Genomic DNA, 17663 nt, shown 5'->3' with positions numbered 1-17663 from the left:
CCAAAAAAAAAAAAAAAAAAAAAAATGCCCAGCAGTAAACGCTCTTAACCTTCCCCTCAACTGCCTAAATTTACATTGGAAAGGGGGCCTGTACCAAGGAGAGAGCTATTACCAGTGATACCAAGAAACTTATCTGCATAACGGGACACTTTGTTTTCCAAAGGCCTACTCTCCCTTCCTGTGAATAGCCTTCCTTCCTTTTGTATACTCAGACCTCTCCTATTTTCCTTAGCTCAGGATGTCATTTATATTGTCTCAATTACCTGGCTGCCCTTTGAGTCTCATATTTTTATGGGGCTCCCGTATGTATGAACAATGTTTATTTTTCTCCTATAATCTGTCTTATATCAATTTAATTATTAGACCAGCCATAGAACCTAGACAGGAAGAAGGAAAAATTTTCTGCGCCTACAGTTCAAACTTAAGGATAAACTAAATGTCTCTGCATGTTTTATTGCAACATTACATTTTCTTTGGGGATTGTATTACATCACTATGGTCACTGTCTCTGGCTAACAGATGTCCAAAGAATCCAATGTAGCCTCTACACAGTGTGCTAGTTCTGTCTCCTTACACTTTAGCCAGGAAATGATGACCATTCAGGCTCCTGCCCAATTGAGTAACGGCATGATACCAATTTAGACTTCAGAAGGATATTTTTCTCATAAGCAGATGATGCCTAATATTTTACTCTCAATTATTCTTGCCCGCAAAGAACTATTTGTGTAAGAATGGAAAATTAAATGTAAAAGAGTCAAGTCAGTAAGTGGAAATTTATTGCCCTATGTTTTTCGGCAAACTTCAAAGAAAAATAAAATTTCTTATATTAATACTATCTTCTAGTTATTCAATAATTTCTATAGACAGGTAAATGCCTCTACCTTATGCAACATAACAGTAATGTATAGTAGGTTAAATTTCATTTAACCTTTTGCATTCTTTAATAACAGTTCACTTAAACTGAACCAATTCTGGATACAAGGGACAAAGAAGGTCAAAGTGGTCATTATTTACCTCCAAATGTACGTGCTTTGCCAATAGGTTAGAGTCCAACCTGAGAACATGATAAGTCTCAGCAACAGATTCTAGTTGGAATGATAAGCCATTTTGGTAACAGTAAACCTCAAAGATTGTTTTGTGGCTTAGAAAGCACAGAGGTCAAAGTATCTCAATCCAAGTGTGAGACTGTCCAAGGTCCTTAAAGGTACAATTGTCAATTTGAATTTTGATAACTGGAGAAGGGAAAAATAAATGGAGAAAAGAGTGACAGTTAGCTCAATGTGTCAGAAAGCAATGAAAAGGATCCCTTTGTTTTCCTGAGTTATTGGTAACCTTACCTAATGTATCAGTTCTCCACTAGTGTTTACTCTGTCCATTATGATATGAGGGGCACTCAAGAGAAGGGGCAAGTTACTTCCACAGAAGATGGGAAGTGTATTCTGACTTCTTTCACTAGTCCTGGTTTTCCCCTATCCCCTTTCTCACTATCTGTAGGGAAGTATATGTGAATATGAGAAGTGGAGAAAAGAGTAGAAGTCTCCTTTTAGATTCTTATTGTTATTATTCATCTCCCATTCTAAAACCAATACTTCATCATGCTAGGCTTTATTTTATTATTTTTTTAAACATCTTTATTGAAGTATAATTGCTTTACATTGTTGTGTTAGTTTCTGCTGTATAACAAAGTGAATCAGCTATACGTATACTTATATCCCCATATCCTCTCCCTCTTGCATCTCCCTCCCACCTTCCCTACCCCACCCCTCCAGGCGGTCACAAAGCACTGAGCTGATCTCCCTGTGCTATGCCCCTGCTTCCCACTAGCTATCTACTTTACATTTGGTAGTGTATACATGTCAGTGCCACTCTCTCACTTCATCCCAGCTAAACCTTCCCCCTCTCCATGTCCTCAAGTCCATTCTCTACGTCTGCATCTTTATTCCTGTCCTGCCCCTAGGTCCTTCAGAACCATTTTTTTTTTAGATTCCATATATATGTGTTAGTATACCGTATTTATTTTTCTCTTCCTGACTTTCTTCACTCTGTACGACAGACTCTAGGTCCATCCACCTCACTACAAATAACTCAATTTAATGCATTGTTTTAATTAAAGGAACTCAAAGAATTTAAACTCTGGTTTTCATGCTTTATAACTCAACGGTGATAACCAAAAAATATACCCTCCTAAATCAGGCTGTTTTTCTAAAGTCTAATGCCAAATAAGCAATTGGGTTACAGTCCAATGTCTCTGAAGAGGTATTAGTCTCAGCACCAGACTTGTGAAGTGCTAGGAAACAAGAGAAGCAGATATAATAATGTATTCTTTTGCTGAGAAAAAAATAAATATTAGTATTATTTAGAGTATTCATTATTTCTGGATTGCAATGGTCATTAAATGATTATTTGAATAACTGTCGTACAAAAGATGGCATAAATCAATAGTATTCTAGTGTAATTAAAAATGCATTTCGTGGGCTTCCCTGGTGGCGCAGTGGTTGAGAGTCCGCCTGCCGATGCAGGGGACACGGGTTCGTGCCCCGGTCCAGGAAAATCCCACATGCCGCGGAGCAGCTGGGTCCGTGAGCCATGGCCGCTGAGCCTGTGCGTCCGGAGCCTGTGCTCCGCAAGGGGAGAGGCCACAACAGTGAGAGGCCCGCGTACCGCCAAAAAGAAAAAAAAAAAATGCATTTTGTTAGGAAAATCTAGACATACATAAGCTATTAAAAGATCTATACAAAAATATTGTCATCGCTGGCATGTATTAAAATGCAGCTTAGTGTTTAAGATAACTAATGCTTGAGTCAATCTGCTTCATTCAAATTTAATTCTCATACCTACTAGTTGTGTGAACTTCACTTCCTCATCTGTAAAATGAGGTTAATAATAGTACCTACCACATAGATTTATGAGGATTAAAATAAGTTAAAATGTAAAGGATTTAGAGCAGCACCTGATATCTAATAAGCATCATGTAAAATATTGGCTATTATTATTATTACTTGTCTCCCTCACTAAATTCTAAATTTGATGAGGGCAAAAACTATGTCTATTTTGTTCCACAGTAAATTTTCAATAATAATTGGCATATACTAACCACTTGATAAATATATACTGAATTAAAAAATAAATGTTTAAGCAAGATTATAAGCTATCAACTCTTGCACAATATAGAAAGTTGTGGTGGATAGTATCTCACCAGTTCTTTAAGACATGATGCATAAATGATTTAAACACTAAAATGAGTGTGGTTGAAAATTTGGGACAGTAAAATGTTGCATTTCTCTAGCTTTTTACTTTCTATTAGAAATGCTGGAGAAAGTTGCAGAATTTTACTATTTGTGGAAATTTAAAAATGTATGTGAAAGGTATTGTAAACTGCAACACTTGTACCAAAGGTAGTAGGGTTTTTTGTTTGTTTTTTTGTTTGTTTAAAGGAACTTTATTCATAATTGCTAAAACTTGGAAGTAACCGAGGTGTCCTTCAGTAGGTGAATGAAGAAATACATTGTGGTACCTCCAGACAATGGAATATTACTCAGCACTAAAAAGAAATACACTATCAAGCCATGAAAAGACATGGAGGAAACTTAAAAGCATGTTACCAATGCATTTTTTTTTTTTTTTTTTTTCCTTGCGTTATGCGGGCCTCTCACTGTTGTGGCCTCTCCCATTTGCGGAGCACAGGCTCCGGACGCGCAGGCTCAGCGGCCATGGCTCACGGGCCCAGCCGCTCCGCGGCATATGGGATCCTCCCGAAACGGGGCACGAACCCGCGTCCCCTGCATCGGCAGGCGGACTCTCAAGCACTGCGCCACCAGGGAAGCCCCTACCAATGCATTTTTAAAGCATTTCTTCCTACAGTGATCAATATGGGTGCCAATAAGTTAGGGTTTTTTAATATTGTTTTTCTGGAACACTGTAAAGCTAAATAATAATAAAATTTAAAACACTGTGCATTTTTAATACTTTGCCTTAACTTATCCACAGATGTTTATATAAAATATGTCAACTATAAATTGACATTATATAATTGACAATTACGCCTATAATAAAATATTGACAGTCAAATATCATGTTCATTTCAACAGAAAAATATTGGTACAGGAGTTAAAAGTGGGATATGCTATTCCACCTAACTTGAAAGCGTTCAAAATTTCCATTTCTTTTGTTCTACATGTTAGGTAAGAAAAAAAAAAAAAAAAAAAAAAAAAAAAAAAAAAAAAAAAAGCAAAACAAAAATTACCAGTGATTCTCAACTCTGTACATCAGATTCAAATGATGTCTTAACTGGACTTACTTTTTTCCAAAAGAAACCAAAATCTCGTGATTTTGAAAAACGGAACGTACAGAGTTGAAAAGAATCTGGAATACATATAAAGCTAACAACTTCTCATTCACAGGCTTCTCAATTACACACCCAATCTTATTTCCAGATAGGAATGCAGCAACCTTGAGATTATTCTTGCTCCAACAGGAGCTACTTAAAATGGTTGGGCCTGAGTCGAGCTGTCTCAGCCTTTCTTTTTTTTTAATTTATTTTATTTTTGGCTGTGCTGGGTCTTTGTTGTTGCACGTGGGCTCTCTCTAGTTGCAGAGAGCGGGGGGCTACTTTTTGATGTGGTGTGTGTGCTTCTCATCGTGGCGACTTCTCTTATTGCGCAGCACGGGCACTAGGCACGCCAGGCTTCAGTAGTTGTGGCACGTGGGCTCAATAGTTGTGGCACACAGGCTTAGTTGCTCCGCGGCATGTGGGATCTTCCTGGACGAGGGCTCCAACCCGCGTCCCCTACGTTAGCAGGCGGATTCTTAACCACTGTGCCACCAGGGAAGTCCTGTCTCAGCCTTTTTATTCTCCATGATGTCGGCACCAAAATTTAATCCCTTGCTTTCATTGGCTTGCTCCTTCAGGCTCCAGTGTTACCAGTATTATTTCCATCACTGTGGTTCCAGTTTGCTTGCCTTGATAGAAATGAGCTCTTTTGGGCCCAGGGTTCACTACAGCTGCAAGTCCTTAGAGAAGTAAGTCTCTGGATCATTCATCAGATCTCTCCTCAGCCTTTTTCATTCTGATCCCATCACCAAGTCTCACTGTCTGCTCTCTCTGCGTTTTGCCCCTTGTCCTCACAGGTCTGATCAATATTGGGAAAGACAACCAGAAGATAAAGCAGTGAGTTCCTTACGCAGCCTGAGGGCAATATGCAGCAGTGCAGTTACGGAGCTGAGTTTTAATCTAGACTTATTTAGAGGAGTAGTCCAAAGATGAATGAATCTACTTAACAGTGTTACTAGGGCCAACCTGGTAACCAGTATTCTGAGGCTACGAATTTTAACAAGTTTAGTCACCTTTCCATTCTCCCTCCTTTTTTCACTCACAGTATTTTTCAGACACTTAAAGTTCTGCCTGGGGTAAGGCACTGAAGCTGCCAACAAAGATGGATGTAATGAAATCTCTGGCACAGAAACATGTCCATCTATCTTACTCCCAGTGACTTGATACAACCTTCTGAATGGCCTAATCCTAAAGTCTTGAATATTTATGATGCTCAGATTCCCTGGTTCTTCCTTATTCACCCTGACTGCAAAGAGCTAATGTGGATTTCAATAAAGTGAGAAAAGTACACAATGAAAGAACTGAGTTTAAATTTACTGGGCTCTTTTCAACCCCAGGAGCTTTAGGGAAATCTTAAAACACGATTATAAGGAGAATGTAATTTGTTTTGCTCTAAGTAAAGAAGAGCTTCTTCCTCTGCCATTGACATATATGCATCAGGAACAATTTCACAGAATATCACCCTTCATATCTGGGTCCTGTTCAAACTTCAAGATGGTTCCTTAGTTCAAAGAGCAAGTAGTTGGAAAGCAAGGAAATTCAACATAATGTACAGGGGATTTTGGCTCTTTCCACAAAGGCAAGTGATAATTTATCTCATAAGGGCACCATGTCCCCAAAATTGAAGATCAATTTTTCCTTCCCAAAAAAATGAGCACGTATGGGTCCGAAGGACTAAAAGTATTCTTTCTTAACTTTAAAGCTAGATGTCAGAAAGTGACATTATAAATGTAATTTTTTGTTAAGAGACTATTATTGTCTCCTAAAATTACATATTTCAAAGAACATAAATGCTGTAATGATTATTCTTATATACAGACTTATTATAGACTAAGGTTTAAGAATAAACTGTAAAAAGAGATAAGTATATCCATTACGTTGCACTTAGAAATGTTAGCACAAAAAATTAAAAAGCTCTATCCCCAGTAAAAATTATACTTTTATGAATGTTTACATAATCTGAAAAGTCCACTTTACATGAATGCTAATACAGAACTATGAAAGAAAAATCATATTAGGCTTGTGAGAAATCAGTATCTTTTTTTTGAAAAAGAAATAGAAAAATACTAAGCTGCCTATGCTGAATAGACATATATTTTTAACTTCGTTTTAAAATACACTGTTTATTTAGCTCCTCTGCCCATTTTTTAATTTGGTTGCTTGTTTTTTGTTGTTTCTGCTTTGTTTTGTTTGTTTATTTTATGTTTTAGATTCCAATAGATACAGAGAACAAACTGGTGATTACTGAGGGGGTGTGGGGAGAGGGCCAGACGAAATAGATGAAAGGGATTAAGAAGTATAAACTTCCAGCCATAAAATAAAAAATCACAGGAATGTAAAGTACACATAGGGAATATAGTCCATAATTTTGTAGCAACTTTGTATAGTGATGGATGGTAACTGGTTTTACTGCAGTGAACATTTCATAATGCATAAAAATACTGAATCACTATTTTGTACACCTGAAACTAATATAATATTGTATGTTAATTATAACTCAATAAAAATTGTATAATGTAATAATTTAGGATAAAATGATATTGCTTTATGTTTCAATTGTAATTCTTGCTTTAGGTATATTTCATCTAAACTTTGGTGCTGCCGCTCACTTAATTTATGGAAAATGTTTGCCATGTTAACTAATGGGCAAAGCCAGCCTTTGTTTTCAAATTTCTTACGTAAATCAAACTTACCCTTTTTCAAAAAAATATAATTTTGCTTTTCAGTTCAAAAAAAAATTTTAGTGTGTATTTTGAGGAAATTATTATGAAAGTAATAAATTTTGCAACATATTTAAATTATTTGGATTTAATATAATATGTTTATTTTACAATAAGTTATAAAACAAGACAAACCAATATTCCGCTGCACATTATTTTACTTGAACTAATGTCAGGTACCATATAAGTAAAATTTTTAGTTATTTATGGAGCTAGGAGTATTTTTAAAAGTTTGATATTCCTGAAATATACATGTTAGGGGGATACCAAATTTTGATGTTTTACTTTTGGGAATAATTTTTAAAGTTGCAAATATAAAAGAAATAACTTTGTTAGATATCATGATAAAATTTTATAATTTATAGGCAAAGTAGAATATATATTAAATCTATACATTTACATATATATATTTATTGAGCAGCTAGCTAGCATATAGTGGGGGGTTTTTGTTAGTAGGAGGTAGAAAATACATATAATAAAAAACATATAATGAATAAATGATACATAATATATTATGTATATATATACATACAAACATCTATATATATATACATACACATAGTGAAATGGTCCTGCAAATAGTATATAATTTAATTTTTTGTCAATAGGAGGTACAAAATATTAAACATTTTATATTAAATGATATATGATAAGGTTTGACATCATTTAGATTAAGTATTTCATAATATAATTAATTACATAAGGTAAGTTTTAAATTTCTTTTTGAACAATACAGAATTAGTCTGAAATGAATCAGAAATGTGACATCCATGGGTTTATTCAATGCATCTTTAGCAGTCTGGTTGCCTTAGAAATATCCCAGTTATATTTAAAAGAATTAGGGTCACTAACCTACACTGCTTTGATTGTTTCAAAGTAGTTTCAAACCAGTGACACTTCCTAGGAACAAATATTGAGAATAACTGAAAAGAACTGCTTACATTTAAATTTTTAAAAGCCATTTTTAGCTTTCAATATTTCCTATGGATGTTCTTTCTGTTTTGCTCTCAAGGGAGTCTCCCTCAAGAGCAATTCACTTTCACATTATTCAGCTAAATAAAAGGCAAAACCATTAAATGAAACTTGCCATTGTTCCCATCTCCCCACTCTACCTTATCTCTGACTTCAGAACATCCCATCATGACACAGAACACCTGAGTATCAGCACCATGCCTCTCCTTTAGCAGATATATGCAAGATAGGACAGGAAGGCCGATTGGTCTCTTTGGTTGGCATTCTAGCAATTTGAAGATGTGTGAAAGACACTTCTTTATATCGTAACATAGAAGAATTACTATGATAACCTTGGATATTTTCTCAGGCAGATCAATTTTAGGAAAGCATACAAATGTAATTTGATTCCTTTGATGCTATCCTCACTCGTTTATCCCTTGGAAAGTGTGGTGTTAACATGTCCATGATAGGTACCCTGGTGTGAAGAATGCTACTCAACAGGCTGATTCTAGGTAAACAAAGCACACCCACCCTACATAGCAAAGAATTGTTCCAGAATATATAATTTACAATGGTATTGGTTTTCATAGTTATGTTTTAAATAATTATACAATAAAAATGTAATATTTTACAATGATTCAGTGCCTTCAGCCTGCATCACGGAGTATTTGAAATAGAATTTAATATTTAAAAATTTTGACAAGTTGAAAAGTAAATATGCATGAAGAATGTAAAGACACTAGGTACTACACTTAATACCCTAAAGCTATATTTATATATAACAACATAAGCCACAGAAGAGCAGATTCAAAAATTTCAACCATATTAATAATCTGTTTAATAATAAACCAGGCAACCCTGAGATTATTTGACTGTACTGTTATTCCATATCAAATTAAAACTGCAAACTCCACCCATAAATAACAAGGTAGCTAAATTTTTATTTTGGTAAAAATAGCAATAACTGGACAAATGAAACCAACATTTTAAGCACGTTTAAATAAAATGCTTCATATAGATACAGGACAGTTGAATAAACAAAGTCACAGCCTGATAATTGGAAAGAGTACTAATGAAGAGACTAATAAAGACTCATTTAGACAGATGAAAATCAAATATTTTAAGAGGATATAATTCTAGATTGTCAAAAAAAACCTAAAAAACTTCTTAAACCACAATTTTAAAATATAGAATTTATAAAATAATTCATCATAACATAGAGATAAGCTCATGGAATCTCTTCCCTAATAATATCATTAAAAATATACTTTTAAAAGCAGAATATGTATTAGAAATGCTTTGTAAAATATCACATACTGATTTAAAATTCATTGTTTCTATGACTCTACGAAAGAAAAGGTTTTAAATAAAAAATAATTGTAATTAAATATATTTTTTTATAACTAATGTTTATTACAGCCTCTGTACCCAAGGTAGGATGTATAAGATGTTGCTTTAAATGTCCACTTTCTCATGTAACTCTGTAAATAATAATATTAAGAAAATATATTCAGGTGATTTTAGTCAATTCTCCTTTTAGACATCAGTGTACATGCTTTTAAATATATATATCCCTTAGACTGCTTTAACTAATGATCATTACTGACATTTTTTAAAAGTATCTTAAACAACTATTTAATAGTTTTTCTGTTGATTTGGTAAAGCAATACAATAATTTAAAAACAATAATTAAACAGTTTTGCATGCATTTGCAACTTATGCTAATCATTTCATAAAACTTAATTTTAAAATAATCCCACCAGAAAATTCAAATAAAAAGCAATGAACAGATTCTATATTAAATACTAGATATTGATTTATGGAGAATATCATCTTATATGATATTCTTGTAGAATTTAATTTATAAATAAGAAAATATTTGCTTTTCACTCTTCCATATCCAAATGGAATAAATATATATACAAGCTGTAATTTCCAGACCATCACTGGTAACTCATTAGCTTAAACTTTGCCTATGTTCTGGGCAGTATCCATTGGAGATCAGCTATAAAAAGACTCTGCTTTTTACCTCAAGAAGTTTATAGACTAATCTAGATTCTCCATACCTGGATTTGATGACTTAAGAATGTCTTGAGTTCTTGGGTTCTCACCATGGATTTGTGAGTAGGGCAACCCATCCTTTCTGCTCTCAATAGCTTCATAAACACTTTCATTTCTGAATGGCAGTTCCACACCTGAGTTTCACTACTTTACCTTTTACTGGGCAAGTTACAGATACAAATTTTCCAAATTAACATACACTAAGTAGATTTTATCCCAAACAGTGAGGTTATCATCATCTGTCAGGCAAGGCCGAAGCTCCAAATTTTTGGATCCTACTGCTTGCATTCACAGTAGGTCTAGTGAGACAGCAACAGAGGCCAGTAAGTTCTCCTCTGTAATAAATACTCCCAAGAGCTATTGCCCAACATGTGCAGCAATAACTAACTGTATTAAGTCTGGCTTTTATGTTTCTATCTCATACCAAATATACCTCAGGATGGTATCCTTTGCTCCCTATTATTCCTTCTAGACATAATTCGTACCCCTTCCTGTAAAAATCTCTGAGGCTTTTGCCCCACAGTTATAACCTCTTTTACCCAGTCGTATTGCTCCCATCTTTTGGATTTATGATCATTCCATTCAGTGACTGACGACGTTGCTTATTCCTTCAAGGAATCCCTGTAAACCACAGCCAAGCACACCCAGATGACTCTGCTGCTTTGGGATGACACAATACATACTGACTGCATATGCCTGTGCCTTCAAGATTATTATCCTCCACACTATCTCAGCTACCCTGTCCAACAGATATCACCTAAAATTGAAAAATAATACTGACAATAACATGAGAAAAAGAATAAAAATTTAAAATCTATATATCTGGCCACAGTGAGAATAATAAAGATTATGGGCATCCTCATCTTCTGGGCCATTTAGAAAACTATAGAACTCACCCCTCATTCCTGCAATTCAAATTCACATTAATCAGTGTGTAGATTGATTTGCACATCTACTGAAGAAGGTATTAATTAAATAATCAACTTAAAAATGATAGGATTAGCTTCATTGGAAAGAATCGAGTATTTCTTTTCCTAACTATAAATCTTAATCTAACCATTAAACAAAAACTCTACATTAAAAATAAATTGTCTGTAACAAAGTAAAATCTATTTAAGTTATGGTGAAAATCAACATTACCATAAAAGAAAAATACTTTTTTTCAAAGGTCAACACAACTAACCTTTTCTTTTCAAGTGAGGCTCCTCTATTTCTCCTAAACCAAGGCAAAAACAGTAAATTAGAAAAACTTTCAGCAGAGCATAATATTGCCTCTCTATTTTCCCACTTTCTTTCATTCATTTTTAAAAAACCACCTATTAGTTTTGATAATAGTAGTTCATATATTACTTTGCCTTCCAAATTCCAATTTTTAAGTATACACTTTGCCTATGTACATTTGAGATAGTTTCACTTTTATGAGTTCAATAAAATTGTGGCAGTGATCCAAATTATACATTATAGTTCATATATCATGTTCATTTCAGTCCTCTATTGTTCATCTCAACCTCTCACAGGAGCCAAAAAATACAAATTCAGACAAAGTCATAGAAAGGACTAAAATAATAAGAGCTTTCCTGGTAGTCAAGGCTGAATATGTAATTTCTGATGAGTAAGGCTGATCTTAAAAATGCCATCTAAAAAGCAGAATTACAACACTTTGTTCTTTTCACATCCACTCAATAGCAGTTTACATGTGGTTTAAGTTTGTTATTTCCTTTTGATCATCAATACATTCTAGAGAGTAGTTTAGTTGCATAATTGTTGTGACATTTAGAATGTGTCCCTCCATTCTACACCTCCATTTGATTCAATTAATTAACTTTCATTGTGATTTTAGTAGGATTGCTTTCTCTATTTGACTGTAAATATGAATTATACATATAACATATTTATACGTATATTTAGTTTTCAAACTTGGGAAATAGCAGCCATTTTTTGTTCCTGAAGAAGCATATAAATGTGAGTTTCTATTGTGGTTCTGTAGGATTGTATAATAAGTCCCTCTCTACTATAATGCTACTCTAATGTAGCATTTAATTTTGACATCTTTGCCATAATGGCAGATAAGCTATAAGATGAAAGCCATATAGAGACCAATTTACTGAGTTTGGCAGCCTGTTGATAGGCTATTTGCACCCTGAAGTGTATTCATTTTGGTTTAGCCTGACCCAAGTGCTCATGTGTGCTTAAACTTAAGCAAACTATTGTAATGCGTATCAATCATCGGTCCTAGCAGTTAGATATATCTCTATGCTCTTTGTACCTTTATCAGTGTCCTTGTCTCCATCATCATTATCTTCTTCATCACTCTCAGACGAGATGATGTCAGACAACAAAGAAAAGAAGCCATAGACCCAGTCCGTGGTTTCCTCCACAGCATCATGTACAAGTTTTAGAGGATCTGAGCCAATCTTGGAAATAGAGCTTGCTGAAAGTAATTAAAAACAAAGAGAAGTTTTGTAATCATTCCCAAAGAAACTAAGAAAAGCTGCTTTTCCTGATTTATTCTTTTAATACATTTGAGTTACTTCTAGTAACTTCAATGGATAGAATTAGGAAAAACTGAAGTCTGTAAATCTTCCCTTTCTTATATCCTAGGAGATATAAACTGTTTGTGAAATAAAAGATTAAATAATAAAAATGCAAGCAAGAAAACAGATACATCAGGGATTTCCAACATGTTGTTATTCTCATTCTAGCTACATGAAAGTTGCTCTGAAGGGTTAAGGGTAGCCTTTAAGATCTGATTGAAGAGATGATATATCTAGAAATATGGTCTAAGTTGCACCTGATTTTTCATCAATCTATAATTAAATTTTTAGATTTATGTTTTCTTAATTTTAAAAACTAAGCTTTTCAGGGATTCTTCTCCCTTTGACATCTTAAGGGACTAGAATTATATCAACATATTATACTTTCTAAGGGTTAAGTATGCCAAAATTAGGTTTTTACTCTGATTGAGATAGGAAGTCATTGGAAGGTCTGAGCAGAGGAAAAAGTGATTTGATTTATGTAACTTCATTTGCCATGCTGAAGACTGAAAGAATGCCTGGTTGGAAACAGGGAGATCAGTAAAAAGCCAAATGTAATAATCCATAATCCAAGGGAAAGAAGATGGTGATTTCTATATGGGTGGTACCAGTTTGTGTGGTGAGGTGTGATCAGATTCTGAGTGTTATCTAAAAGATAGAATTAATGTATAGACTGACAGTATGGCTGTTGGATGTGAGAGAAAGAGAGGGGTGTGGAATAACTTCAAGGTTTTTGGTTTGAGAAACTGGAAGGATGAAAATAACATTTACTGAAATGGGGAGGACTGGAGAGAAACAGGGTTTGTTGTGCAGAATATTTAAGTAGCTGAGTTTTAAACTTGTTAAACTTGAGTTGTCTATTGGACCTCTATGTGGAGATGTAGACATTTGTATAGCTCAATATGTTCTACAAAAATGAAGTTCTAGATGAAGACGGAAACTTGGAAATTCAATAAAGAATAGAAAGCATTCAAAGCTATGACACTGAATGTGATCATTAAGGGAGTGGACCTAGGAACACTCCAACATTTACAAGACAGTGAGATAAGTCAGAGAGATGAGGAAGAACCAGCAATGGATTCTAAGGAGAGAAGAGAGACAGACAGAGACAAAGAGACACAGAGGGAGATTGAGAGGAAGAAAAAAAAGAGTATAATGTACTAGATATCAAGTTAAGAAGTTGTTTCTGTGAGGATAAAGTGAGCAGTTGGCAAATGTTGCTGACAGATCAAGAAAGATGAAGACTGAGAATAGAGCTTTAGATTTAATGATGAGGATGTCACTGGTGTCCTTCAAAGGGCAATTTCAGTGAAATACATTCAAGACTAAATGGGAAGAATTTAGAGGTAGTAAGTATATTTTACTGTAAAGTAAATGACAGAGATTGGGCCATAGTTGAAGGACTAGAATCATAGTAGGGTTTCCACTGTTTATGTTGTTCAAGTGGGAAGAATGTTCCATTTTTATGTTGATGGGTAAGATGCCATAGAGAGGGGCAAATAATATTAGAGATAAGATTTCTGGGGAAATTTTTAATTGCAGAGGATTCACAACCCATCACAAGGATGCCAAGTTACAACTGGTCTCAGGGAAACCTACCTCCATGATTCAGTGACAACATAACTTTACTCTTTAGACCTTATTTCACTGCATTCTGGAGAGTGTCATGTGAGCAAGATATGGTAGTCTGAAAGGTGAGATTAAACCTTAGAGAAAGGAAATGAAGTGGAATTTTATAATTGCATTTGAGAATTTTAAAAGAATTATATGTAAGGAACTGGACTGGACTGGTACCATAAAAGGCATTTTTAGCACTAGTATATTTTATATCTAATGGAAGAATATTGCAAATGGGATTTTTATGATCTGAATAGACTTAGACCATTTCCCCATTCCTCTTCTTTCTAAGTGTTCACTGAGGAACTTAACAATAAAATCCAACAAAATAGATACCAGTTTAATTATCCTTATGCTTAAATGCACTATATATACACTTTGCAGACATGTATATTGTCTGGTTCTAAGATAGTCAAACCAGGTTATTTTCATGAAAAAATATTTTGCTATCTTGAGACCAGCTTCTGACTTTTAGTCACATGGAAAACAACTTTAAAAACATATATAGATATGGATATAGATATATCTTTAAAAAGATAGTAGTCCTCAAGTTAATTCTTATCCCTTCTCTAAGACATCACATCCAAATTATAACAGTGGGGATAATATTATACAATGCAACTAAACCTTTTATAGATTTTTTTTTTTTTTTTTCAGTACGTGGGCCTCTCACCGTTGTGGCCTCTCCCGCTGCGGAGCACAGGCTCTGGACGCGCAGGCTCAGCGGCCATGGCTCACGGGCCCAGCCGCTCCACGGCATGTGGGATCTTCCCGGACCGGGGCACGAACCCGTGTCCCCTGCATCGGCAGGCGGACTCTCAACCACTGCGCCACCTGGGAAGCCCTCATTTTGCTACGTTTAAATGCCTTCTTTTACAAATGAGTGAGTACCAGGATATTGCCATACTCAATAACAGATGTTATATTTTGAAAGTATAAAAACTTAAAAAAAAGTTGTATGTAATCACCTGCCCTGAATTACATAAAAGATTTAACTTCAAAATCAAGTGTCTCTGCATAGATTTTCCTTCCACTAGATTTTTAACACAGACCATATACAGAGGTTGAAATTCCCTGTAACCTTTTATCCTTACCCTCAGTGAACACTCCTCAGAGTATGGCAAAATAAAAAGCTGGATTCATAAAATTCCCATGGTACTTCTAATATTCATCACACTATGAAAGATTTTTACTTATGTCTGTGGTGTTGGGGCCTGAGGACAAAATAAGAGGCACTCAGGAAGAAAAAATGGGCGAAAAGTAAAGGAAGCAGTGGAATCTGGAGCCTGTGAGGGTTGAGAGAACACACTGGAAACTGCATCAGTCCTAAGACCTCCAAACTTCCCTCTTCAAAGAGGAGAAGCTGTCACCCTTCTCATGGAGCTAAATATGTACCTAGGCCAGGAGTGAAGAAGCCAAAGGAAGCTCTGGGAGGTGCTGGGGTCGCTGCAGGAGCAGCTGCTGTCCCATGCCAACAAAGTGAGTCAAGGGATCAGTGACAACAGGAGTGTGCAACTGCCCCTGGTCCCCTGCAATGACCTCCCTGGTCCTGCTTGCCTCTGCCTCTCAAATCTCTCACACAATGATCCTTCTGGCTCACACAAACTCACAACTATGTAGGGGAGGGAATTCTAGAAAACATGGTTTTATCCTAGCCAAAATGACACAATACAAATCCACGACACCTAGCTTCAATAGTTATCATTTTACCAGTTTTATTTACATTTCTTCTCTCCCACATTTATCTTTTCTTTTTTCTAGTTTAGTAAATATTTTAAAGCAAATCCTAGATACTTAAATTCTTTTTTTTTTGCGCGGTATGCGGGCCTCTCACTGCTGCGGCCTCTCCCGTTGCGGAGCACAGGCTCCGGACGCGCAGGCTCAGCGGCCATGGCTCACGGGCCCAGCCGCTCCGTGGCATGTGGGATCTTCCCGGACCGGGGCACGAACTCGTGTTCCCTGCATCGGCAGGCAGACTCTCAACCACTGAGCCACCAGGGAAGCCCGATACTTAAATTCTTAATCCCAGTTCCATAAATACTTCAAGATGCATGTCTGTTCCATAATTTGTTTGATAGTTTCTTGTTTGAGGCACAAAAAAATGTCCAAAGTAAGTTTTGTACCTTTCTTTTGCCAAGTATGGAATCAGCCACTTCTTGAAGGAATCACAGTTCCTTTTATTGGGAAATGGTATTTTGAGACTAAAATTTGGTCAGCAGGGGTGCTCATTGAGTTGGATTTGGCCAAGAAATATGAAATTTCAGTCATGTGTTTATACTGACATTTCCAAGTAAAATCTGGAATTTTCACACACCATTTTTGCTATTAAACTCACATCTCTTCTGTTGAAAATCTGATTTCTTAATGATATCAACTTAATTAATTACTTCATTTTTTTCTACAGTATACCAATAACAATTTCAAATAAAATGACAGCAATACTACTAATAACAATAAAAGCAGTGAATAGAGTTTTAGATCTCTTTTCATTTCTTTTCCTCATTGAACTATATCATACTAAGGACAGAGAGTCAGAATTGTATGTTTTAAAGTTATTTAAAGTAATTATTTTCTCTGGTTATGCAAATAACTTGATATAGATTTAGGTTCGTTTGCTTCAGTGTGTTTTCAAATTTTAGTGATTAATTTTAATTATTTAAAATTTTTAAAATTATAAAATGACATTTACAAGTTCCCTAAGTCAAAACCATTTAAGAGCACATATTAAGAAAAGTTTTGTTGCCATCCTAATCCCTTGCTATACTGTGCTCTTCTTTGACAGCTACCTAATTTTGTTAATTTTGGCTTACACTTTCATTATTTCCTATATTTATTTCATATACATATTTATATTTAAAGGAAGACATCTAAAATTTTAAATAGGGGAATAATAAAATGAGATTTGCCATTTACAGTAATCTGGCCACAGAATGAGAAAGGAGGCAGAGGCAAGATTAGAGGCAAAGAGTAAATATATGGCTAGTGTAACAATTTTGGGGAAACCAAGGCAACAGTTCTAGTGCTGAAAAGTTTAACCAAGACGAAGATGTTAAGTATGCAATTTGTTCTTTTGTTCATTTGTTCAATTTTTTTCATTAAGAAGTCAAGTGTGTATTCGAGACACTTCAGCAGAGTGATAGAATAGTGTCAGATTGTCTCTTTGAGGGGCTTGGCTAGAGGGATAGAAACAAAAAGATATGTAGCTAAATAGAGATATAGGGAGGTGAGGGAAGTTTGCTGGTTTTTCCAAGTTAGAAAACACATAAACATGTAGAAAGGAAAGAGGGAATAGAGGGGAGATTGTGAAGATACAGGAATGAGCCACACCTAAAGCATACCTTCATGAGGCCCTTTCCTCTCAAACACACCCAGACACACATATTTCTTTTTTTTTTTTTTTTTTTTTTTTTCGGTAGCCGGGCTCCTTCTCTTTGTCGCCCTCTCCCT

The 17663-nt window shown here is 35.1% G+C and overlaps 1 protein-coding gene across 1 annotated transcript in view; it reads right to left on the bottom strand.

Moving 5' to 3' along the window:
- The window catches only part of TRDN (triadin), a 377023-nt gene that overhangs the window by 283981 nt on the left and 75379 nt on the right, over nt 1-17663 (bottom strand). The window contains exons 3-4 of the mRNA XM_007446048.1: nt 12332-12496; nt 11249-11281 (exon numbers count right to left, since the gene is read on the bottom strand). Coding sequence (XP_007446110.1) covers nt 11249-11281; nt 12332-12496 — 198 coding nt within the window. The remainder of the gene's footprint in view (nt 1-11248; nt 11282-12331; nt 12497-17663) is intronic.

This window comes from Lipotes vexillifer, unplaced genomic scaffold, assembly GCF_000442215.2.
Source record: "Lipotes vexillifer unplaced genomic scaffold, Lipotes_vexillifer_v1.1 scaffold368, whole genome shotgun sequence".
Lineage (NCBI taxonomy): Eukaryota > Metazoa > Chordata > Mammalia > Artiodactyla > Lipotidae > Lipotes > Lipotes vexillifer.
The sequence above is the reverse complement of the archived record's forward strand: the minus strand, read 5'-3'. Positions and strand labels throughout refer to the sequence as shown.